At 42.6% G+C, this 25,960-nt stretch overlaps 1 protein-coding gene across 1 annotated transcript in view; it reads right to left on the bottom strand.

Moving 5' to 3' along the window:
• The window catches only part of Nek11 (NIMA related kinase 11), a 246,892-nt gene that overhangs the window by 132,295 nt on the left and 88,637 nt on the right, over positions 1-25,960 (bottom strand). The window contains exons 7-12 of the mRNA XM_052187461.1: positions 18,183-18,332; positions 17,995-18,073; positions 16,046-16,131; positions 13,624-13,743; positions 11,895-11,988; positions 6,194-6,308 (exon numbers count right to left, since the gene is read on the bottom strand). Of these exons, the coding sequence (XP_052043421.1) occupies positions 6,194-6,308; positions 11,895-11,988; positions 13,624-13,743; positions 16,046-16,131; positions 17,995-18,073; positions 18,183-18,332 (644 nt within the window). The remainder of the gene's footprint in view (positions 1-6,193; positions 6,309-11,894; positions 11,989-13,623; positions 13,744-16,045; positions 16,132-17,994; positions 18,074-18,182; positions 18,333-25,960) is intronic.

Here is a 25,960-nt window from a genome sequence, read left to right as displayed (position 1 = left end):
ATTCTAAAATTTTGGTTAGAGACTGATTATGCAGAAGAAACACTCTTAAGTTATTAAATATGCTCCAGGGTGGAGAATCCGCATGTTTTTAAAAGTTCAATATTAGATTCAGTGAATGACTGCAGGGGCCTTTATTTCTGGGAATCAATTATTACAGTAGGAAGAAACGCTGTAATAAAACATACACATAATTCAATGAAATGGGGGATAAATATTAATAAAGCTACCATCAATGTTCCTTAGTCACGCTTGAGGAGAGAAAGCTCTGGAATAACGATGAGGACCTGGGACTGTCTAAGTAACACTTGCTGTTCTTTTCTGAGCCAGGATCTCACTGGCTTCTCTATAGGGCACGGTTTGCAATCTTGTCTTTCTTTTTACTATTCTTTTCTCTTTTTAACTTTTAGAAACAGGGTCTCATGTAGCACAGTCTACCCTCAGACTCCATGCATACTCCAGACTGACTTTTCAACTCCTCATCCCTATGCACACGTGTCTGCTGAGATTACAGGCCTGCCCCACCACACCCTGGACTGGGCTATCTTCCCCTCCACCCAACCCCCCTCTCTCTTATGCCTCGTGTCTTAGTTAGGGTTTCTATTGCTGTGATCAAGAACTATGACCAAACACAACATGTGGAGGAAAGGGATTGTCGGGATTAACCCTATATATTCTATATCACTGTTCATCATTGGAGGAACTCAGGACAGGAAGGCAGACAGGGCAGGGTCCTGGAGCAGGAGCTGCAGCACAGACATGGAAGGGTGCTGCTACTGCCTGGCTTGCTCCTCGGGGCTTCCTCAGCCTGGCTTTGTTTCTTTTGTTTTTTTGTTTCTCTCTTTTCTTTCTTTTCTTTCTGTCTGTCTTTCTTTTTTCTTCCTTCTTTCCTTTCTTTTTTCTCTTTCCCTGTTTCTTTTTTCTTTCCTCCTTTCTTTCCTTATTTCTTTCTCCCTTTCCTTCTTTCTTCCTTTCTTTCTTTCTTTCTTTCTTTCTCCCCCCCCCTCTCTTTCTCTCACCAGCAGTTTTATTTCCACAGAAAGCATATACAATGCCATACTTTACCTCCATGTTCCAGAGCACAACTTACTGCACAATCACACCAAGGAAGCTTCTCTCTTTCTCTAAGTTTCTTGCTTGTTTTTCTTTGTACAAAGTGTGTGGTGCAATCAAGTACATTATTATAGCATGTTTTTAAAGCTAACATCATCCATTTAAAAATCTATTTGAGATGTTGGATAAAAATACATTTTCCCCTTATAAACTCAAAAGGATACAGGGGTAGTCATTTCTCTTTTAAAAAGTAAATCATGGATAGCTAATTGTTGGATGGCAGGGTATTTTTTTTAATGTGCTAACATTTAGACAGCATTCACTTACTGTCAAGCAGCTACTATTAACAGCTTGAGTACTGTGTCATCAGGCTGAAGTGGGCCTTTCTGTGTTTGATATTACTAAGTGGGTAAACTAAAGTTAACATGTTCTTGTTTTTCTTGCTAATACTACTTCATAAAATGCCTACCAATGGCCTACAAAGATATTTTAGTATTTGTAGCATTAATGTAATATTAATTTAGTTAGAGATAGAACTAGATATATCACAATTTCTACATAGGTCTGAAAAGTTTTCAATACTTAGTTTACACCAGAAATTTCCCAGAAAATTTTCACATATTAGGTTGCAAAAATAATCTCCAGTCCTGAATACAGCTTAAAAGTCCATAGCTTTTAGGTGTCTGTGGAAGTCCAGGCATTTTTCTTTAAGTAACCAAGTTCCACAAGTATTCTCATACTGTTATTCTAACTCACTCTGTTGGTGTAAAACTAAAGCAGCCATTACCAGTGTGTACAGAGTGTGGAGGTTTAGGTCCCACTTTAGTGTGAGTCTTGGGGCTCAACCCAAATGTCCCACATTAAAGGCATTATCTGAATTGCTATTACTGTATTTGTAAACTAAGGAAAATTTAGGTCATCACTGGATCTCTTAGAAACTAAAAGGATGAGCCATTGTTACTAAATAATTCCCAATAGTTGTTTTTAGTCCAGGAAGTCAACTCACATTTTCAGGCTTAATTATGAATTGAAGTATATTTTAATTTTTAACACACTAGGGCAGTGTAGACTCAGATGTGGAAAAGTCATTACACAATCTGTCTCTACATCTTTATGAATCCTTCAGATCTTATATATGTCTTAAAACAGCAGAGTCAACCAGCTTTCTTAATGATTCCAGCACCACCAGCCCAGGGATGGCACTACCCAAAATGTACTGGGCTGCCCTCCATTAATTGCTAAATAAGAAATGCCCTTCAGGCCGAATCTTCTGGAGGCATTTTCTCAAACTGAAGCTCCCTCCTCTCAGGTAACTTTAGCTTGTGTCAGGGTGACTTAAAACCATCCAACATGCCTGGGCTGCTAGCGGGCACTAGATCCTTCTGTATCTGCCTACAGGATTGACTATAACTCCAATATAATCCCCCCGCCCCCAACAGCAGAGACTAAAGGCAGAAACACCAAGGGATCTCCACCTCCTGTCTAAGTAGCCATTTTCCTCCTAAGACCTCAACTCTGAGGACCTTCCTTGTGGATGAGAGCATAACTCCGCAGACACTAGAATTAACACGGTGATTTCTCTCTTCCTCTGTTTTTCTGTGCAAGTCCTTTTGTCCCATTAATCTTACTGAGATATAGCTTATTGGCAACAATGCGCACTCATTTCAAGTATAAAGGTTGGTGGGTTTCTGTCAAAGAATATGCTTTTATTACCATAAAAGGTTCTTTGGGGAGCATCTAAAATTCATTTAAAGTTATTTGAAAGAATCCATGGCAGGGAAGGGATAGCAGCAGGGACCGGAAATGGCTGGTCACATTGCATCTTCAGTCACAGAGCAATGAGTGAGAATTGAAGCTGGGCTTTTCATAGAACCCCATGACCTGCCTGTCCCCAGTGGCACACTTTATCCAGCAAGCTTCGACCCCCATGGGCTCCACAACCTTCCAACACAGTACTACCAGCTACTAGCTAGAGACCAAGTATCCAAATACAGGAGCCTATGGGAACATTTGATATCCAATGGAGGCCTCTCAGAAGAAGAAAGGGCAGGAAGATTTCCCACAAAGAATAGAACCCCATGAGGCCAGAGAGAAGGCTTGGGACTTGCTGAGGAGTCCTTGGGATTGCAAAGGAGATGAATGGGCTGCATTTGCTTAGATTACAGAGGGGCAGCCTCCATATCTCAAAGGTTGGCTTAAGGAAGCGGTTCTCAACCTTCCTAATGCTGTGATCCTTTAATACAGTTCTTCATGGTGCACGCGTGCACGCGCACGCACACACACACACACACACACACACATACACACACTTATGTAAAAACTATTAAAGAAAAAGAGGCCATGAGTTTGAAAGAGAACAAGGGGGTGAGGTGTGTGTGTGTGTATGTGTGTGAAGATTTAGAGGGAAGAAAGAATAGAGAGAAATATAATTGTAATCTCAAAATGTAAAAAAAAAAAAAACAAAAAAACAAAACAAAAAAACAAAAACAAAAAAACAAACGAATGTTCAAGAAATCGTGAGTACCACACATGAGGAATTAAGTAGGAATGAAGTCCTTAATATTCATTTCTCATTTGATTATGATGGTAATCCATGACTAGCTAGATTAAATCAGCTCTATCCAAATAAATGCATATCAAATATAACTAATATTTTACCCTGTCTTCCTCCTCCACAGCTAACTCCTCACTTCCCAGAGGAATTTTCTAGTTCATTATCAAAAACGGATTAAATGATTGGGGTAGGAGCTTTAAACATGTGACTGCATAATTTCTATGTACATGCCAGACAGTAATAAATAACAGTTCTTCCAGGTGCTGCTGCAAGCATGGCGTTGAATTAAACAACAGAAGTCGAAGAACACTGAGTGCCCACTCTAAGGCTCATCAACAACCTAAAGTGCCCTACTTCAGAATTTTACTGTTACCCAGAAATGTTTGCCAATAATCCCAGTTGCTTACTTACCCCTCTAATGGGCTATCAACCCCAAACATTACATATATCGAAGTTTCTGTTTTCAAGTTAATGTTTGAGAGAAAATAATTCTAAAAATACAAATTTACAAAAAAATAAGGGAAATGGTCACAGTATTTTATAAAGTATGTGAATCGTTTACACTACTCTGTGCTTGTTCTAGTTTGAATTCTATAGTTTATGGTAGAGACTAAGCGTGGAGGAGGAGCGTGGGGGAGTGGGGTTGCCTATCTGCAACTGACTGATAATCAGCATCTTGTTCACCACAGTGAAACAAACCAACTTGGGAGGGAAGGGAGGCAGGAGCGCCCCTCTCCTGTGGCTGAGGTTCTGTGGTCAGAGGCAGCTGAGGAATGAGTTAGCTCCTCAACCCCACTGTGTTTGGAGTAGCTTAGCCTTAGCAGAGGCCACAGCAAAGGCCCTGCCTTAGAAGGCTGCCTTCACCCACCACACTTGACTAAGTTTTGTAAATGTATCACAGCCTGGGAGAGACTGGGGAGAGGTTACTCTAGAAAGAAGTTGGGTGATCCTTGAGCAAATGCTTTCGTGTCTGGTTTCTCTTCTGAGAAACACATTTAATGATACCTTTTCCTCTTTGAAGCTGGGGAACAGACTCCCATTCTCTATCTCAGACAGTTTATCACCCTGTTCTGGGCTCCTTTTCCTAGGAATGGCTCTCATGCGGATCTATGCCCTCCAGCCTAGCTTTACCTAAAGCAGTTGCTATGCAAGACCCAACTTTCCCAGCTTCCTGCTCCAGGAACAAAACCCTGGAACAGTTGATTGCCCCCACTTCTCCTCAAATGGAAACAATAATAGAGTCAAAAGAAATGAGGGGAAATCCGTCTGACCGCAACATGACCTTGTCACCACCATTGTGCTGTAAGACGGCCTCCAGCCTCACACTGAACTCAGCAATGGGCAGCTTAGGGAGCTTCAGGTGCTCCTCTCCATTTGGCTGAAGGAGGAGAGCCATGCTCTATTAGTTCAGGAAGACCTCGAGGGCCGGGCTAAGATGAAGACACAAGCCAAGTTTCCCTTCCTTAATGTTCAATTAGTGAACACGGTTTACAGGCAGCGCCTCCAGGACCTACTACCCATGAGGGCTTCTCCCAGAGGCAATCACCCCTACAGGCAAGTGTTGCTAAAATCCAGCAGCATGGGGGGTGGGGGTAGAGGCAGCGTGCCAGCCCCCAGCAGGTGACCTGGGAACTTCCTGAGTAGAACACATTCCCACTGTGGCCCCTCTTCTGTGCAGCAAGATTTGGATGGTGGTCTGCCGGCTCTCCTAGCTTCTCTTAGCTTTTTCAATTCATGCAAGTAGTAAAAAAAAAAACCAACCAAACAACAACAACAAAAAAAACCTGTCATGCATTTTAGTCTTGCCTTAGCATTTGTTTCTTAAGGGTCTAAACTAATATATCACTAATATATCATTCATTCACTTCTTCATCTATTCATTAATTAATACATTCATTTATTCAAGAAATAATTACTGAGTATTTTTAAGATACCTGGTGTGTTAGTCTGGGCGCTAGGAACACAGGCAAACAAGACCAAGAAGACTCCTGCATTCACAAGCGTCCCTGCCAGTGCAGAGACTGCTTCTTTCTTCAGCTCTTTCTATGTGGGCACTAAACTAAGAGAACTTCCATGCCCAATTTTGTTTTCTTTGGCAAGAGAAATCATTATTCCTGTTTCATGGATAAGGTAGCAGCAAAGACACAGAAAGCCTGGGTGGCCATGGACTTCCTCCATAGGTGACATGTGGCACCTCCAGCTGGGTGACAACTCTGAACACTCTTACTCTCTGACAATGATGTCTGCACATCTGGATTGTGAATCTAGCAAAGTCTGGTTTGTGTTTTCACTTTAAATGTACCCGAGGGACAGGGGAGCCAATCATGAAAGAGAGGAGTAGAGCTTTGGGGAACTCTTACTCAGCAAGGGCAATACTGTTTATCATACTGTTTATCGTACTCAGAAGACATCTCTCAACACATGTGAGGTTCAGACTCATCTTTACTCTTGCAATGGAGACAGAGAGGACAAAGGCCCTTTGCATCACAGCCCAGCCCTGAGCAGCGATGGCCGGTAGACACACATACATCAAGGGCTTCATTCAGAGAGCAGGCAAGCAGCCTGCTGAGAGGTGACGCAGACACATACCGTAATGTCCAAGGTCAGCAATGGTGCCCTCTAAACTCGGCTCTAGTTCATCGAGGTCCAGGCGCGGAAGGGACTGAGGCTCAGGCAGGCTCTGCGAAGTCTGTTCATCTAATTCCTTGGGGGAAGGGAATCAACAACTCATGAGGGCTGCCAGGAGACAGTGGCCCTGCCACAAAAGAATCAGCGCTCTTCTCTCCTAAGCTTGACAGCATTTTCAAACTTCGAGGTGGTAACTTGGGATAAGAGAAATGGTCTTGAACAGGAAAGTAACCTTGGGCAAAGCATTTAACCTCTGTAGGAATCAGCTTCTAGCCACAGTTAGGTGAGCCAATCAGGATACCCAAGGAGTCAAGTCAAGGGCACAGCAGTTGGAAGCAAGCATCTCTCTCCAGGGTGTGCCCACAGCTTCTCACCTAGCTTAGCCTCATCCCAGCCCCGCTCAGGCTCATTTCAACACTAAACGTCTTGAGTTGAATGACTTCAAAGTCTTGTCTGGATTTAAGACAAGTTTAAAAATTTCAAATTTCTAAAACACAAATACCTAAGAAATGATGAAGTAATTCGGCTTCAAAAATATAAAAGGTAAGGTTGGAAATGTGTCTTAGTTGGTAGACTGTTTCCCTGGCATGAAAGAAGTCATATGTTCAGTCCCCAGCACTGTATAAACTGCATAGCTATGGTGACACATGCCTACAATTTCAGCCAGGGAAGTTGGATTAATTACCGTTCTATTACTGTGAAGAGAAACCATGACCAAGGCAAGTCTTATTTTAGAAGGAATGCAGGGGCTTGCTTACAGTTTTAGAGGGATTGGCAGGAAGCAGACAGGAGTGGCAATGGAGCAGTAGCTGAGGGATTTGCAAGAAGGAGGGGGAGGGAAAGAGGGAGAGCGAGAGAGGGAGACTGAGACTGAGACTTGGCCTGACCTGGACTCTTGAAAAGTCAAAGCCCAGTGACAAAGTTCCTCCAATAAGATCACTCCTGCTCCAACAAGGCCACACCTCCTAATCCTTCTAATCTTTCCTGAACTGTTCCACTCTACAGTGACTAACCATTCAAATATATGAGATTGTGGGTGCGTTCCCATACAAAATACCACAGAAAGTGGAGGCAGGGGCATTAAACAATCCTGGACTAAATGGTGTGTTTGAAGAGAGCCTGTACAATATGAGATTCTACCTCAACAAAACAAAACCAAAACTAAGTGAATGAATGAATGAATGAATGGTAAAGTGCCAAAATACATTAAACATATTAATAGGAATTTCAATACATCATTTGCCTATTATTATTATTATTATTATTATTATTATTATTATTATTATTATTATTATTATGTGTGTGCTCACAAACTAAATCTAATACTGAATTGTCCTATTTTCTCTGATAAGTGTCTTTTATGGAAAGCCTTTTATTAAGAAATACATTACAAGGAAAGTGCATAGTAATATTAATTCAAATCAAATGAAGCCATGCCCCCCCACCCATAAAACAAGGCATTTGTGAGAATGCACTCATGAAGTACAGTTAACAAGTCTGCTTTCCCCACTGGAGGTCCAGCTGGGTCCAGCTTGCAAAGGCTCACTCACTGATAGCACACGGAGGACCCAAAGAGCAGGGAGATGGCAGACTATTATCACTGGATGCACTTTAAAAGGCATTTGAAAATAAGCACTCAATTGCCTGACTTGCTGGGATTCTCTTTGAAGAGGACACAATTGCTCTCTCTGCCTCTCTCAGGATGAGGATCACTGATCTACTCTGTGACCCTGCTCCCAGCACACATATGGACTTCTGGTCTGCTAGGTACTTCTCCAGAAGCCCAGACTTAGCACATGTATGACTGGAGATGCCATTGGAGAAAAGGAGGCCAGGGCTTGCTTTGCAAATTGTAGGTTTTTTTAAACTACTCTCCTCTTAAGAAATGGAGTCAAACATGATTCCACTCTCAACTGTGCTTCAAGGCTTTAAAACCCAAATTCAGCCAAGCAGAAAACGCCTGCCAAAATAAAGACATTGTCAGTTAAAGTCTGAAAACAAATCAAGCCACTCTTCTAAATGCCTCAGAGAATTTTCATAACATATGGCATACTGGACCCATTCACTCCCAAAACTCTCCCCCTCCAGCTGCTTCTGAAATATTCAGAGGGTTCTGGAGGCAGGGCTCAGTTGGTAAAGTGCTTGCTATGTGAGCGTGAGGACCTGCACTTAGATTCCCAGCATCTTAAAAGACAGATGTTAATCCCGAAGCTGGAGAGGGGGAAGATAGGAAAATCCCTAGGGCTTGCTGGCCAGCTGCATTAGCGTAATCAATGAGCTCTCAGTTCAGTGAGACATTACTTCCCAGAACAAGGGAGAGAGGAACTGAGAAGGACCCCACTGCTCACCTCTGGTCTGTGGATGCATCCACAGACACAAACATCCCCACACCTGCCACAGAGACTCCCCACAATGAACCACACGGGAGTTTGCTGCAGCCAGGCATGAGAGAAAGGAAAAAGGAACTGAGGGCAGAGCCTCAGTGAGATGGGGAAGAAATGAAGCCATCAGAATGTGGAGAAGACAGTGCGAGGAAATACAGTCATCAGAATGTGAAGACAGGGCGAGGAGATGCAGTCAAAGACAGCTGCATTTTCCCTTTATTACATCTTCCTTCAGCTTCTTGCATCTGATTAATTCAGCCTCTGTCATATTTTATTTCATCTTCTTCAGTTCTACAATGCCTTTCCCTGAGATGATGAAAACCCTTCAGGCCTCTGCAAAGTGTTTAGCTTCTTGCATTGTTCTGTGAATATCATTAAACCCATCTCCCTCTTGTGTCTGTGAGTATGATTCAACCTGCCTCTTCCCTGCCTGCTTGTCTGTCACCCCAAGATTCTCCTGGGGTGAACAAGAAAGCCACCCTCAGGTTGCACCTCCTTTTCTTCTACTCCCATTAAATGAATTTTTCCCCCTCTAAAGAGATAAGAGATCTACTCTTTGTTGTCTTTTTCAGTTCCTTCTTCTAGAGGGGATGGTCATGTTCAGGAGCCCCACTTTCTGCCCTTGGATAATGAGATGTAATCCTTGGTCATCAATATCAGAATCAAAGGGAGCCTATCAGAAATCTGATAAGCCCAGGTCTTACACACATACACACACACACACTTGCTTAGAGAGAAGTGTGATTGCTGGCCAATCTTACTTGTCCCTTTGACTAGATTTAGGATCACTATGGAAACATGTTTTGTGTATCTGAGAGTGTTTGCAGAAAGGTTGAACTGGAAAAGGAATAGTTACTTTTCTTGATGCTGAGACAGAACACACCTGACACAAGCAATTTAAGGAGGGGTTTTGCTTTGGGGTGAGTTTTGGGGGACTCATGATTTGAAATTACCATCCATAATGGCAAAGAAGTTGTCATGTTGCATCTGCAGTTAGGAAGGAGACAGAGAGGGGGGGGGGGCGGTCATTGCCTAGCTGTCTCAGCATCAAGAAAAGTAACTAATGCAGGAAGTCACCAGGGGCCAGGAATTACAGGATCTCTAAGCAACCTTTGTTTGAGCTGGGTCAAAATAAAGATGTTTTTTTCTGGCTCCATGTTCTGTGTGATAACATATGGATAACAAAATCTCCCGCGGTTCTGCCTACCGTGCAGTCTTGGGTTATTAGAATCTAACACCCAAATTAGCAGAGGTTGCAAACAAGCCTTGGCTTTCGTAGTTGTTCAGCATCTCCGTACGTCACAGTACGTTCCTACTGCTGGTGATAACTGTATCAGACACAAAGATGATTCTCTTAAGGGGTTAAAGGAGAAAATGAAACAGATGAAGTAGATTATTGGTCCCTAACTTGTAAGATCTTACTTTTCTTTGCCATGTGATAACTTCAAAATAAACTCAGAGCTTGGTGTCACTTCACATCCCTGTAATCTCGGCACTTGAGAGGCTGATGCAGGAGGCTCATGAATTTAAGGCCAGTCTGGGCCACATAGGAAGGATGAGCAAGAGAGAGGGAGGGAGGGAGGGAGAGAGGGAGGGAGGAAGGGAAGAGGAGGAGAGGGGTGGGGGAGGAGAAAATGGAGGGAAGAGGTCACTTAGGCTTCATGGAAAAAAAAAAAAAAAGACCATATCTGGTTCCCAAGCTCCAGTCCTAGCAAAGAAATCTCTCAGATCTCAAAGCATTCCAGAAATAAGCACTCCAGTTTATCTTGATGATTGAGCCAGTAGTTTTCATGCATTAATTAACACAGAATCTCCATGAACCCATCAGTTTCCTTGTCTAGATCTTTGGGAATGGCTGGTTTTCAGTCTTGTATGGACAAAGTAGACAGTTTCAGGGGCAAAGACCTACTACTAGAAGCCATCAACAGTTACAGTGCCTAGGGGTGTCTGGGGCCCTGAAGCTCGGCACTCAGTTTTCTTGAGGCATGGCTTCTTCAATGCTATGGTGGCATCCAGACCTTTCTTTTGGTTGAGACCTGGTCCTGTTGCTGACCCCATCTCCTCTTAGACAGAAATTTCTCTATTTGCCAGTATCCATGAACAGGAAATTTCCCAGGTCTCTGAGACCAGTGACAGATTCCACAAATGGGTTCACGAAAAATGGGGTACCAGAAAGGTGGGACACAGGGTAGAATTGAGCGCTATTGTGGTACCAGAAAGGTGGCGCACAGGGTGAGATCGAGCACGTATCACCAGCACTTTTATGGCCTCTGCTGTTCAATAAGAAAACCTGTAGTTAAATAGAGAAGACTAAATTGTCTGTGTGATCCAACTCTGGACTATCTGATCCTCTAAATAACTGAGGAAGATAGATAACTTCAAAATAAACTCTTGCCTAGAGTGGGACAGAAATCAAGTGTTCCCAGACCTCACTTGTCAAAAAGAAAGATTTGCTTGGGCGCGTCAGCCAGACCCAGGGGTTGGGGGCCTGTGGTGACTAAGCTAAGCTACAGAGTTTATAGCAATGAGATTCAGGCTGTTCAACAGTCTCAAAGTTGGTTCTTTCTGCTCAAGGAAAGCATCTCAGATATGGAAGTCTCTGGGTGAACATCTTAAAGCTTTTCCACTCCATCAGAAGAGCTATGAGGTTGCTGTTGATGTCAACTGCCCCAGATGACCCCACACACAGGCTACCTTAGTATCAGATCCTACCACCAAGGCCCAGAGAGATAGTCTCAACCATGAGTGAAAATAGTATTTACCACTCAGAGATTTTGAATACAGAAGACTTGAATGGGGGTTGAGGGGAATCCTGAAACTCCATTTGTTCATTATAAGATATCTGTGGTCCCTCAGCTTGAGCCAAGTTATTATCACGGTGTGTGATGATATGGATGAGAAACGGGAAATAAGAGGTTAAAGAATAAAAATGAGACGAAAGGACTTGATGGACTGGAGAGGCAAGGCACAAAGAATAGAAGTGGAAATCCGTCTGTGCACATCTGTGCACAGCCCGTCAGTTAGTCATCTTCGGTTGTCCTGGAGACGGTGGCCACTTGATGTGTGAGGGCTGAATCAACTGGTCCACGTCTAGATCCAAGCTGCTCTGAACTGGAGTTGTCATCAACTGTCAGGTTACTTTTTAAAGTCCTCCCTAAAGTTGGGCCAGGTCGGTCTGGGTGCTTTATTTTCTACCCGTTTCCTACACATTTAGTCTGATGAACCTAAAGGACCAAAAGGAAATATCCCACTTAAACATGAAACGAGGGGGGGCTTACATGGAGTACCTCGGCGCTCACGGACCCAAAGTCCTGGGATCTCAGTTCTTGCATCCATTTGTTATTTTCTTTATCTTTTTCTTCAGCAATCTTTCTGTAAAGTTGATACAAATGTATAAAAAATCAGTACAAACTGCTTATACCATATCTATAGTATAAATAAGCACGGTGCCTGTTTTTAACAGGAGACTGGTTAGCAGGAAGCCAGATCATCAGGTCTGTCCTTCATGGTACAGCCCCACAAATGATTATATCTCTTTTAACTTCTTACGTGATTCTCTTTTAAAGAACATACAAGGAAGTTATGGCCCGTAGTCAAGTCTGGGAACCCCTGGGATATCAGGAGAAGATAGCATTTACCCCTGAGCATCCTGACTATGAAGATGCTATACCCCAGTGTCTCTGAGATTCCTTCTACCTCATGATGATCAAGCCCATAAGGACTGGCAATGGAAATATGTGTGGAGGAATGCGTGGGCATTATGGTTGAGGAGAAGTGGTAAGAGGTCTACGAAGCAACTGTCAACTATTCGGCACCATACTATTGGCCACCATAATGTATGACAGACAGACTTCCAGGACTTGGGATTCCTTTGGTCTAACATGCCCGCCCCTCCCCATCAGCCGCCTGTCTACTTTTGACTTCCACAAGCTTCATTTTTACACTACATATTAATGAGATTATGCACAGTGTTGGCATTTCTCAATGACATTAGCTAAAATACATGGCCTCTCTTGAATCCTAGAAACAATGATCAAAATTCTAATCCAATTAATTTATAAAATCAAGGCCAAATAGAAAGAATAATATTATATCACATGGAATATTCATGCTATTCTTTTGCCTATAAATAGGTTTAATCTGAATAATAATTTTTAATATGCATGGGAAGTATTACATTTGCCTTTTTAATACATTCCTTTCAGATTTAACTCTCCATTTATATTCAACCAAATAACAGGAATTGTGCTACCTTGGAGATATTTGCATCACTTAGACAAAGGTTTGGAGCTATGAGTAGATGTCATGACTTGAGAAATTCAAGTGCATGTACAGCTCCAGTTAGACCCACAGTCAGTGGTTTACAGGAACCAGCATGCTTTGGCTCCTGAGAACAGACTACACATACATTTTCCCAACTGAACAATCCGTACCATCACCTGGTAGCCTGAAACTGATGTGGTAGGAACATTTGTGCCACACAGATCAGCAAACAAATGACCTGCCTCTGAACCCAAAGATGTTCATTAACCATTCTTGAACAACCCCATGCCTATGACTTCTCTGCTGTGTTGAACTATACTCCAAAACAGTGAACCAAAATACACCCTTTATCCCATAAGTTGCTGCTGTCAGAGTGCTTTATGGGAAAGTAACTAATACAGCAGTGGGAAAGTAACTAATACAGAGGAAAGTATTGAAGCGCTCTGTTGGTCTCCTGATGGGTCAGGTGGCAGCAGGATGGGGTTTCATAGAGCCTGACCATACAGCCATCACCCACAACCTCCCTACCTCTCAACCTCTGCCTTCACACGGAACTGAAAGCCTGATATAATTAGTACCTGACATCTAATCTATTGCTCAGTCATCATATTTGGGGGTTGGGGAGATTAACAAGTGATCATGTGTGCTTTGGACTCTTGTTTTGGCTTTTGCTTTCCTCGCACAAGTTCTTTGACAGCACTGTTGGGGTGCAGGGCGTGGGGCACCCCAAGGCAAGGAGCTTACTTCAGCCTCCTGGCTCTCTCATCAGCTGCCTGCAGCTTCCTCAAGCACATCCGTTCTCTGGGAGTCGTTTTCTGCACGTCAGACAAGGCTTGCAGAGTCGGCAGGTGAATCTTTCCCTGCCTATAAGTAATGAACAGTCCACAACATGCAACTCCTACCAAACTCATGCTCAGAAAAAAAAATTAAACAAATATTTTACACAAGGATCATTGCTCTATAGAGAGAGCAGCATCTTGGGGCAGGAAAATCTAATAAACTCCGGAGTGGGTAATGAGCCAACAAGGACTGGAGTTAATCAGCATTATTCTTCAAATTGGATTTCTGTTTAAAAGCAAATTGTGTACTTTCCAAATTTCTGCTCATTTTATGGCCTATGGCTGGTTTTGATAATGTGAGACAAATTCGGATCCTGGCGATCAGAGAGTAAATAGGCCACTGGATTAACTAATCTATGTGTAAAAAGGTCATGGTCTTTGGTAAGGCAGTGAATCCCACCTTCACCACCCACTCTCTCTGTAGCCAAGGGTGCTAGACAGTGAACTCCAGTTTCCTTGTCTGTAAAGACTGGGCTACAGTAAGTGTCAGGAGATAATTATGCACACTGTCTAATGGCAGCATTATAACAGCTGTGTTATCCTGAATGGCTTATACCCTGAGCTTTCTCCAGGAGATAGTTTATGGCAGTATGGTCCAGTGGTTAACTTTGAAGGTCAGTAACAACCCAGGGGCTCAGAGCCTAACTCCCAGATCACACTCTTCAGGTTCTTTGGAGGCTATGAAATCTCTGTGTACGTATAAAAGAGAACACCACCACCCACATCACAGAGCTGTCCTTCACTGATTGAAGAAACTCCCTTTGTTCAGTCAAAGAAGGTCCTCATGCAAAACAGGGATTGCAAGGCGGGTGGCCACGTTCCCAGTGACCTCTCCTTCCATCCTTGTTTTGGGAAAAGTATCTCAGACGGCTCGTTACTCTCAACTTCTCCTTTCAGAAACACCATTAGAAACTGCTCTCAGCCACTCTCAGGCTTCTAGAACACCCCCCAGAACAGAGCCCCAGGAAGGGACAACTTATCTGTAACATGCTCCCTCTTATTTTATGAGACCTAATGGACTTCCCTGAAACATAGCCACAGATCTTGAAAATAAAGGGACTGACTGAAATCAACAGTTTGCAGTGTGGAAGGCCTCCCAGGCAATGGAATACCAGCATGGCATTGATTGTAACTGGCCCACAACTGTGATGCCATGTGGCAGCTAAAGTTAACCTCCTATCTCAAAAGCAGGGGAACATCTACTCTCACACCTGTGGTTAATAAACAAAAAGTAAACTTAAACTTTCTTGAAAGAATGGATAGCAATGCGAGAAGTGTATTAGAAACATGTCTATAAAGTCACCCCAAGGGATCTCTTTCAGGTGTCCATTTGCTTAGGTTGAATGTGAGGCTGGGAAACCAAATATCCACTGGAGAACCCACAGGGTGTGTGTCAGGGGAAGAGTGTCTGTAATGGGATGTGCCAGGGGAGAGTTTCTACACAGGACTGTATGTCAGAGGACAGTACCTGGAGATTTGGTCTTGAAAGTCCCCCAGGGACTCCTGTTCCCAGACCACAGCCTTGCATACCACTGGGGAGGAAGCTCTAGTGCCCTTGGGTTCTTAGAAAATTAAATAGAGTTCCATTAATAAAATTGTAGCTTTAATCTTTAAGAAGCAGGGTCCTTGGTATCTGCACCTCAATTGTCTGCATAGGTATGCACCCATGATCTGAAGCCACCTACCATTCTGTGCTTTCACAAGTTAAAGAAAAAAAATTTTTGAATGAGAAAAAAGAGAAGTCAGGCCCAGAAATCATTTTGGTTTTTTTGGAGATATATGCTTTCTCTTTCTTTCTTCCTCTCCATCTCCCTCTCCTTTTCCCTCTCCCTCCACCTCCTCCTCCACCCCCTCCCTCTCTGTGTGAGAAAGAGAGGATGTATGCTATGTGAAGAAAGTGAATTTGGCTTTTTTAAATGTATTTATTTCAAATGCCTCAGGAACCTACAATACTTTCCTTCAGCAGATAGAGACTCTGTCAGTTAAACAAACACCATGTGATATCATCTAGGTTTCTAATGGAAGGCACATTTGCATAAACATTCCTAAATGTCTGATAAAGGAGTTATTCTCTATACACTCACAGGCAACTCTGATGCCACCCCGCAGACCTGGGAGCTGTGCGGTGGTTTAGGGAGGCAGGATGTCAGCCGACTATCACCCAAGGCAAACAGCTTTGGCAGGCCACATTACTGAAGCTTCTTAATTTCTTGGCAAGACTTAAGTGAAATCTAGGATGCTCCATGAAGCCATCTTAGCACTAATAGATTTTTAAAGACTTATCATTTACATGAGATGGGGTTTTAAAAACCAGAGCAATTACTTACATGGCATTAACTGTATGACCGGCCTCCTTCTGACAAACTGAGTTCTTGTCTCCTAGTGTCATCTCTGGATATTTACACATCAGGTGCTGAAATAAAGGAAAACCACACAGACTTTCTTTTTTTAAGTATTTATTTATTTATTTATTTATTTATTTATTTATTTATTTATTTTTATGTAAGTGAGCACACTGTCACTGTCTTCAGACACACTGGAAGAGGCATCAGATGTCATTACAGATGGTTGTGAGCCACCATATGGTTGCTGGGATTTGAACTCAGGACCTTTGGAAGAGCAGTCAGTGTTCTTAACTGCTGAGCCATCTCTCCAGCCCCCATGCAGACTTTAAACATGCCTTTCAGCAGTGAAAGGGCACAAAGGTACACATGCCTCTTCTGTTTGAGCCCTTTGCAGACTGTAGCAGGACACTTGAAGATAAAGCTCACAGCAGCTGTTTTTCTCTCTTTGAAGGGTTAAATAATACTTTGTATGGCAGGTTGTGTGGGAAGGGGTCGCTCCTGCCTGCCTTGCTCTTGGCCCCCCTCCTCAATCCTTCCTTTGCCCACCACCACCAGGCCTTCCCTCAGCTCTAGGAGTACCCACCTCTCAGCCTTTAATAGACTACGCCAACCCTCGCCATGACAAGACAGGCACGAGGCAAATGAGACACTTAGCGAAGGTACAACACCCAAGGCTGTGATACCGACCTCAGCAACCAGAAGAGGGACTTACTTAAAACACACTGTCATTTTTACGATCAAAAATAATGTCCAAACCTATGAAGAATAGAATCCCAAATGTTTATACACAGGCTCCAACCCTGAGCTAGAGCAACTACAACTCACTTGCTTCTAGCTCATCTTGGCCTTGTTGGAGTTGGCCTTTAAGGCTTTATATTTTGCTATTAGGGTTCACTGGTGTTAATTTTGAAAGACTGCAGAAGTAGAGAGATGCCTCAGCAGTTCAGAGCACTGGCTGCCCTTCCAGAGGACCCTGCCTCACTTTTCGGTGCCCGCATGGTGATTCACACCGGTCTGACACCATCTGCAGGCCTCCTTTTAAACTGTTTTCCTGACTAACCCTTCCCAGTGTTAAGATGGCGGCCACCGCAGCCCCTCCCTCTCCTTGTTCCTTTTTCTTTTGTTTATAAAGCTTAGTCTCCTTTCTTCTTGTTATCCTTTTCATTTTTGCTACTTTTCCTTGGCTGCTGACTCTCGCAGTCAAAGGTCAGAAGAATCTAAGGCCACACCTGCTCCTCTCTTCTCACTCTCCCCAGGGTCAGCCCTGAGCATCGAGGCTGAGCACCCTCACCTGTATCCTTGCTTCCTTCCGATTTAGATCTTGGCCTACTGGTGAAAAGCTGGCACCCATTACCAGGTAGGCTACCTGGAGGCTCCTCTTAGAGCTATTCATAACCCAGGGAATGTGCCTGAAGAGTTAGAATAGCAAAAGTTGGGGAACCCCGTAAAAGATAAAAAGTCTTAGAGAAGACAGTTTGCTTCTTGTGCCCGAGGCAGGTCCTCTGTCTCACCAAGTGCTCTAATGTGAAGGAAAACAAAGAAATTAACCAATAACCTAACCAATGAAAGATGAAGCCTTGTCACCAAGGAGGGAGTAAGAACAGCCCAATGGAAATCCCAGATTTCCATATTATTAGCAGTACATTCTTGGCCTAAAGGGATGGATTTCAAAGTAAAATCTGTCAACATCAGAGCCAGTGGGTAGATAATGGTTTTAGGTAGAAAATTACAGCCTCGACTTTCCATGTCTGGTGGCATCAGGGAGCCGGGGTCTGTGTGGCCCCCTTTGCAAACAGGTTTCCCTGGTATTCCTCTTAGCTCCATTAAACCTGCTCTCCTCCCTCACTGACTGACTCTCCACCGCCTCTGAGCCTGCAGCGTGGCCTAAGGTCACAGACTGTTCGCCCCCTCACCACTCTCATTGCCAATACCTGAAGCTGCTCTTCCACGTAAGGGGCTTTTAAAATTTCTGCAGCTGACGGTCTCAGTGAAGGACTCTTGTTCAACATGCTGTAATGTTCAAAGAGAAAATAGTTTTTCAAATGAACAAAAAACTAAGTTCTTTGCAAACACAGTAACAGAACTTCAAATGGTTTATGCTTCAGATTTGCTTCCATACCGTTCCATGATGCTGTTTAGTTCTTGTGGATATCCGGCAGGGAGTGAAGGTGTGTTGCCTTCAACGATTTTCAAAATCACAGAGAAGAAACTGGAGCCAGCAAACGCATGATCCATGCAACACATCTCATATAAAATGCATGCCAGTGACCTGCAGACAAAAGTCAAAAAATGTAAGTAAAGAACAAAGATCCCATTTAAAACTTGCCCATCATGAAAAGCCTCAGAGATAATAGGGCATTTGCCACAATGTACCAACATCTATTTGAGTTTGTTTACAGATGACGTATTTACATAAAACAAACAAAATAACCCAAACAAACAAAAAACCTGAACCCAAAAGAAAAACAGACAGACAAACAGACAAGGACATACACATATACACTATATGTGTAAACACACATGCATGCACATACATGCATGCAGGCACACAGCACACAAATCCAAGAAATATCAAAAAGAAATATGAATATTACATTTTCCAAAGAAAAAAATAAACAATCCAATAGCAAGATGTCTGTTTCTGAGTGAAGAGTCTAAAATCTGATTAATGTAGTTGGGTATTTTAAAATGAGCTTTTATGAAAGGAACACAAAACAAGGTTACATGTTACTTTCCTAAGGTAGATTTTAAAAGTTATGTATGCAGAATGAATTTTTAATTTGTTAGCCTGCCCTCCCCTCTGCTGTGTACAGTGTATGCTGAAAGGGAAGCCGGCATTATTTATTAGTTTTCTGAATAGAATCCATTTGCAAGTAGAGCAGAAGAGAAACTACTCAGAACTCACATTAAAATGTATAATTCTCCTTGGGGATCATGAAACAGGAGATCAAACCAGAGAGCAGCCCAATGCTGAGGTGCATAAACCATGCCAAGTGGTACCCTTTGAGCTGTCAGGAACATGATCTGAATGTTCCCACATTATACAGAAAATGAAAGTTAAAGTCTTCCCTGAGCCCAGTATTTAAAAAAAGGGGGGGGGCCTTTTTTCTTAAATCTCATGGGTATTGTGAATTATGTAACAGCTAGACTCCCTTTTCATAGTGGTTACGTAAAAGATGAAAAACATGAGTTTATGATGAACTGTTTAAAAGCTATATGTTATGTAACTTTTAACACAGTGCTTAGAAAGGGGAGAATATATATGAATAAACACACAGAATTTGTTCTGTTGTTTCTCATGGAAGTTCATGCAAGTTAGAGAATTCTGAATATGTACACTGAAAATGTTTCTGTTCCAATAACCGTTTAATAACACTAAAGATTTTTTGGCTGCTTACAAAGCACTTTCATGCCTATCACAACACAACAGGAGCTCAAACTTCCCCAATGAAACTGAGCCAATATCAGATTTCTTTTTCAACTCATAGACACGGAAATTGGCTGGGAGAAGCTAGGTGACTCGCTCAAGGTCACATAGTAGCAAATGGGAGAACAGACTCTTGAATGAATACATTTTTCTTCCAAACACTCTATTATTTCAATTAGAAAAAAAGGACAGTGTTAGGGGGGCTTACACAGAACTGACAGAGCCCCAAGATCAACATGAAACTCAAATGTTGTACCCATATACATGAGTATCAAATGGCATCTTGTATAGGAATTTTAATATACTGAGATTTTACCATCTAAGAAGATAAATTTTTTCACATAGAAAATGACATTTTTAGAAAAATAAAAATAGAGTGTTCCTTACCAGCAGGAAATCACTAAACATGATCTAGAAGAGTGATCCCAGGCAGAAACAAGCAGCACCAGAACTGACAAATAGCATCAAATGGAATATTTTGTGGATATGTATGATATATAAATGAACACTCATGCTGCACAACAATGCTGATAATATCCTGTGGGTCTAAACATTGTGTGGAATCAGGTTTATGTCAAGAATAAGACAAAAGACAGAAGAGAACCAGAGACATAAAGGGTTTCCAGTTTTTCATGCTAGTGAAAAGAAGTCATAATGATATATTTACTGCGCAGTAATAAGAATGCATATTGTATTTTCTTGAGTTATCATTGAAGGATAATATAGAAGTAAAGCAAGCTGGGACAAAGAAAACTCAACTACAAAATTTTAAACTAAAAGGAAAGAAAGAGATAATAATAAAAATGAAACAAATGGGGCGTAGAGGGCATAAACATAAGATAAAATACAAACATAGCTACTCTATGTAAACTGTAGGAGGACTGAGTCAGAATGTTCTGCCTGGTGGCCAACAGTAGCCCACACATGTGCAAGAGTAGCTTCCACATTTACTGACCCTGAAACCTGCCTGACGCCTGGAGATAAATGACGGAAGAGAGCATGACTAGAACAACCAATCAGATGGTTCCAACTACGTGGAGCTAGCAGTGATGGACCAAGGGGGCATGGGTGGAGGGTATGAAGGCTCTCCGCAATTCAGCAATAATCAAGTCTGCTTCTGCTTTTCATCTGGTTCCCAGAGTCTGTGTCCTTGGTTCTGAGCCTTCTTAGCCACTACCCTGAAGAACAGTCTTAGGGGGCCAAAGGTTAGGGCAACAGTAAATAGTTCAACTTTAAAAAGCTTATCAGACTGGATTTAATAAAAAAAAAAAAAAAACAAACAACAACGACAACAACAAATACTGCTCTCAAAATAACTTTGAGAATCTATCTGCACATGAGAAAGTTCATGGAGCTATCGCATGCAGAGCCACTGAGAGGTCTTAGCAGGTGAAGGGGTTGCTGGCAAGCCTGGTGGCAGCAGTGCGACTGTCCTGACTATGGTAGAGGGTAAGCCACTCCTGAAGGCTGCCCTCTGATGTAGGTTATGGGAATTGAAGGGAAAATAAATGCTCAGTCATGAGGTTCATAACTGTCTCAATAACTAACAGAACACAAAGAAAGCCAACAAGAAACAAGAAAATAAACACAATTACCAAATAGACAAATTGCCATAATGACAAAAGTCATATTATTTTCAAGAACTAATGAAGCATTTATTAAAACTGGCAATACAATGCAACGAGTTCCAGTGAGTTCAAGAATCAAAATCATAAACGCATATGCTCTGGTTACAGCAAGTACGCTAGACATTAAAACAGAAAAAGAAGGACAGGAGAAGGGGAGAAGAAATCCCCAACTACTTAAGAACTATACATCTAAAAGGCCCTTAAACTGTAAAGCTTATTGAATGAAACAAATGAAATCAAAAGCACCAGATATATAAAAAATAAATAGAGGTTTCAGTCTATGATCAAGCTGGATATTTAAATATATATTTCCAAATATATAGTTGGAGGAGCAAGAGAGAGCATCAATGAAACAAAATTTTTGAAAATGTTTTTTATTAGATATTTTCTTTACTTATATTTCAAATATTATCCCTTTCCTGGTTTCCCCTCTGAAAACCCCCTATTCCATCTCTCCTCCCCCTGTTCACCAACCCACCCACTCCAGCTTCCCTATCCTGACATTCCCCTATACCGGGGCATCAAGCCTTCACAGGACCAAGGGTCTCTCCTCCCACTGCTGTCCAACAAGGCCATCCTCTGCTACATATGTAGCTGGAGCCATGGGTCCCTCCATGTGTACTCTGTGGTTGGTGGCTTAGTGCCTGGGAGCTCTGGGGGCACTGGTTGGTTCATATTGTTCCTCCTCCTATGGGTCTTTGGGTCTCTTTCTCTAGATCCTCCATTGGGGACTCTGTGCTCAGTCCAATGGTTGGCTGAGATCATCCACCTTTGTATTTGTCAGGTACTAGCAGAGCCCTCAGGAGACAGGTATATTAGGTTCCTGTCAGCAAGCACTTCTTGGCATCCACAATAGTGTCTGGATTTGGTGACTATATATGGGATGGATCTCCAGGTGGGGCAGTCTCTGAGTGGCCTTTCCTTGAGTCTCTGCTCCACACTTTGTCTCTGTATCTCCTCCCATGGGTATTTTATTCCTCCTCCTAAGAAGGACCAAAGTATCCATACTTTGGTCTTCCTTCTTCTTGAGCTTCATGTGGTATCTTGAGTATTCTGAGCTTCTGGGCTAATATCCACTCATCAGCGAGTGCATACCATATGTGTTCTTTTGTAATTGGGTTCCCTCACTCAGGATGATATTTTGTAGTTCCATCCATTTGTCTAGGAATTTTATGAATTTGTTGTTTTTTAATAGCTGAGTAGTACTCCATTGTGTAAATGTACCACACTTTCTGTATCCATTCCTCTGTTGAGGGACATCTGGGCTCTTTCCAGCTTCTGGCTATTATAAATAAGGCTGCTATGGAGCATGTGTTCTTATTACAAGTAGGAGCATCTTCTGAGTATACCCCCAGGAGAGGTATAGATGGGTCCTCAGATAGTATTATGCCAAATTTTCTGAGGAACTGCCAAACTGATTACCAGAGTGGTTGTACCAGCTTGCAATCCCACCAGCAATGGAGGAGTGTTCCTCTTTCTCCACATCCTCTTCAGCATCTGCAGTCACCTGAGTTTTTGATCTTAGCCATTCTGACTGGTGTGAGGTGGAATCTCAGGGTTGTTTTGATTTGCATTTCCCTGATGACTAAGGATGTTGAACATTTCTTTAGGTGCTTCTCAGCCATTCGGTAATCCTCAGTTGAGAAACCTTTGTTTAGCTCTGTACCCCATTTTTAATAGGGTTATTTGGCTCTCTGGAGTCTAACTTCTTGAGTTCTTTGTATTCGTTTAATATTAGCTCTCTATCAGATGTAGGGTTGGTAAAGATCTTTTCCCAGTCTGTTGGTTGACATTTTGTCCTATTGGCAGTGTCCTTTGCCTTACAGAAGCTTTGAAATTTTATGATGTCCCATTTGTCTTTGTTTGTTTGTTTGTTTGTTTCTCAAGACAGGGTTTCTCTGTGTAGCTCTGGCTGTCCTGGAACTTACTCTGTAGACCAGGCTGGCCTTGAACTCAGAAATCCGCCTGCCTCTGTCTTCCAAGTGCTGAGATTAAAGGTGTGCACCACCACTGCCCGGCCCATTTGTCAATTCTTGATCTTAGTACATAAGCTATTGGTGTCCTTCAGGAAAATTTCCCCTGTGGGCATGTGCCCAAGGCTCTTCCTCCACTTTCTTTTCTATTAGTTTTAGTGTACCTGGTTTTATATAGAGGTTCTTGATCCACTTGGACTTAAGCTTTGTATAAGGGGATAAGAATGGATTGATTTGTATTCTTCTACATTCTAACTGCCAGTTGAACCAGCACCATTTGTTGAACATGCCACCTTTTTTCCACTGGATGGTTTTAGCTTCTTTGTCAAAGATCAAATGATCTTTGATCTGTGTGAGTTCATTTCTGGGTCTTCAGTTCTATTCTATTGATCTACCTGCCTGTCTTTGTACCAATACCATGCAGTTTTTAATCACTATTGCTCTGTAGTACAGCTTGATTTCAGGGATGGTGATTGCCCCAGAAGTTGTTTTATTGTTAAGAATAGTTTTTGCTATTCTGGTTTATTTTTGTTATCCCAGATGAATTTGCAAGTTACTTTTCCTAACTCTATGAAGAATTGAGTTGGAATTTTGATGTGGATTGCATTGAATCTATAGATTGCTTCCGGCAGGATGGTCATTTTCACTGTATTAATCCTGCCAATTCATGAGCATGAGAGATCTGCACCCGGGAGCTAAGGCTGTTTCACAGTCGTCTGTACACAGGTCCTGCCAGGAGAGAGCTGTTCTCCCAGGAGTACTTGCAACCTCGGGCTCAGAGGTGAGATAACTGTCCAAAGCAGGACCAGCCAGGAGCGCACAGGGCACAGAACAATGGAGCAACTGGGACCGGATCCTTCTGGTCACCATCTGCACCCAGGAGCTAAGGCTGTCCCACAGTCCTCTGTGCACAGGTTCTACCAGAAGTGCTCTCATCCCCGGGCTCAGAGGAGAAAATGTTATAATGAAACTTAATGCTTTATATGTAAAAATAAAAGAAAATCACATGAAATGAAGTTTAAAGAACTTCAACAGCAGGGGGGAAAAGACAATAACTTGCTAAATAGACCTAAACAGATATGTTGTCAAATATATTGTTAATTTTTTCTTTTTTTATTGAATATTTTCTTTATTTATATTTCAAATGTTTTCCCCTTTCCAGGTCTCCCCTTCAGAAACTCCCTATCTCATCCTCCTTCCCCCTGCCTCTATGAGGGTGCTCCCCACACCCACCCACCCACCTACTCCCCTCTTCCTGCCCTGGTATTCCCCTACACTGGGGCATCCAACACTCTCAGGCCCAAGAGCCTCTCCTCCCACTGATGTCCAACAAGGCCATCCTCTGCCACGTATGCGGCCAGAGCCATGGGTCCCTCCAAGTGTACTCTTTGGTTGGTGGTCCAGTTCCCCGGAGTTCCGGGGGGCGGGGGGGGGGGGTAGGTCTGGCCTGTTGACACTGTTGCTCCCTCTATGGGGCTGCAAACCCCTTCAGCTCCTTCAGTCCCTTCTCCATTCTCAAGCTCCTCCACTGGGGACCCCCATGCTCAGTCCAATGGTTGGCTGCGAGCATCTGCCTCTGTCTTTGTCAGGCTCTGGCAGAGCCTCTCAGGAGACAGCCATATCAGGCTTCCATCTGTGAGCACTTCCCAGAATCCCCAGTAGTGTCCCGGTTTTGGTGGTTGTGTATGGGATAGATCCCCAGGTGGGACAGTCTCTGGGTGGCCTTTCCTTCAGTCTCTGCTCCACACTTTGTCTCTATGTTTCCTCCTGTGAGCATTTTGTTCACCCTTCTAAGAAGCACTGACGCATCCACACTTTGATCTCCTTCTTCTTAGGCTTCATAGGGTCGGTGAATTGAATCTTGGGTATTCTGAACTTTGGGCTACTATCCACTTATCAGTGAGTAAATACTGTGGGTGTTCTTTTGTGACTGTTACCTTATTCAGGATGATATTTTCAAGTTCTATCCATTTGCCTGTGAATTTCATGAAGTCATTGTTTTAATAGCTGAGTAGTATTCCATTGTGTAAATATACACATTTTCTGTAGCTATTCCTCTGTTGAGGGACATCTGGGTTGTTTCCAGCTTCTATTATAAATATGGCTGCTATGAACATAGTAGAGCAGCGAGGAAGATACATTGTTTACATGTATGGAACAGTCAAAGGGTAAATAAAAGATTCTATTTTAAAAATAGATAATATAAACGGAATGTATAAAAATCCAGGAAAGTTAATAAATTTCTAACAAGAGTAATCAAGAAAACAAGGAGGAAAAACACCTCAGTATCATAGGAATGGGGAAAGGTATAGTAATGCTAGAATTTATCCATTTCAGAAAGAGACATAGGAAGATGTCTCAGTGAGTGAAGTGTTTGCAGTGCAAGCCTGAGGCTATGTGCTTGCACCACCAGTGCCCGTGTAAAAGGCAGGCACAGTGTCTTGCATCTGTAACTCCACTGTTGTGGAGGTGAGGACAAGAAGAATGTCTGAGGCTTGCTGTTGCCAGTCAGGTCAGAACAGCAAGCTCCAGAGTCAGTGCAGGGCCCTGTACTGCATCAGAAGGTGGCAGACAGAGAGGAGCACACCTCAAGTCAGTCTCTCCCTTCAACACGTGTCTGTGTGCTCACATGTGCAAATACTAGGAAGTGGTAGAACAGCTTTATAAACATGTCTTTATGTTTCATTTCAATTTATTGCATAAAGTGGCCATATGGGTGAAACTGTTTTAAATATATAGTATATCAAACTACACAAGAAAACATAGAAAACACTCCCTTTCCTATTTAATTGCTACCTATTACTTAAAATAATAAAACTGAAATTGAGCTTTAATTAAAGAAAAATTTGGTGGTCTTACTATCAAATTC

This window comes from Apodemus sylvaticus, chromosome 7 (genome assembly GCF_947179515.1).
Source record: "Apodemus sylvaticus chromosome 7, mApoSyl1.1, whole genome shotgun sequence".
Lineage (NCBI taxonomy): Eukaryota > Metazoa > Chordata > Mammalia > Rodentia > Muridae > Apodemus > Apodemus sylvaticus.
Note: the sequence above shows the minus strand (reverse complement) of the source record. Positions and strands in the feature narration are given on the sequence as shown.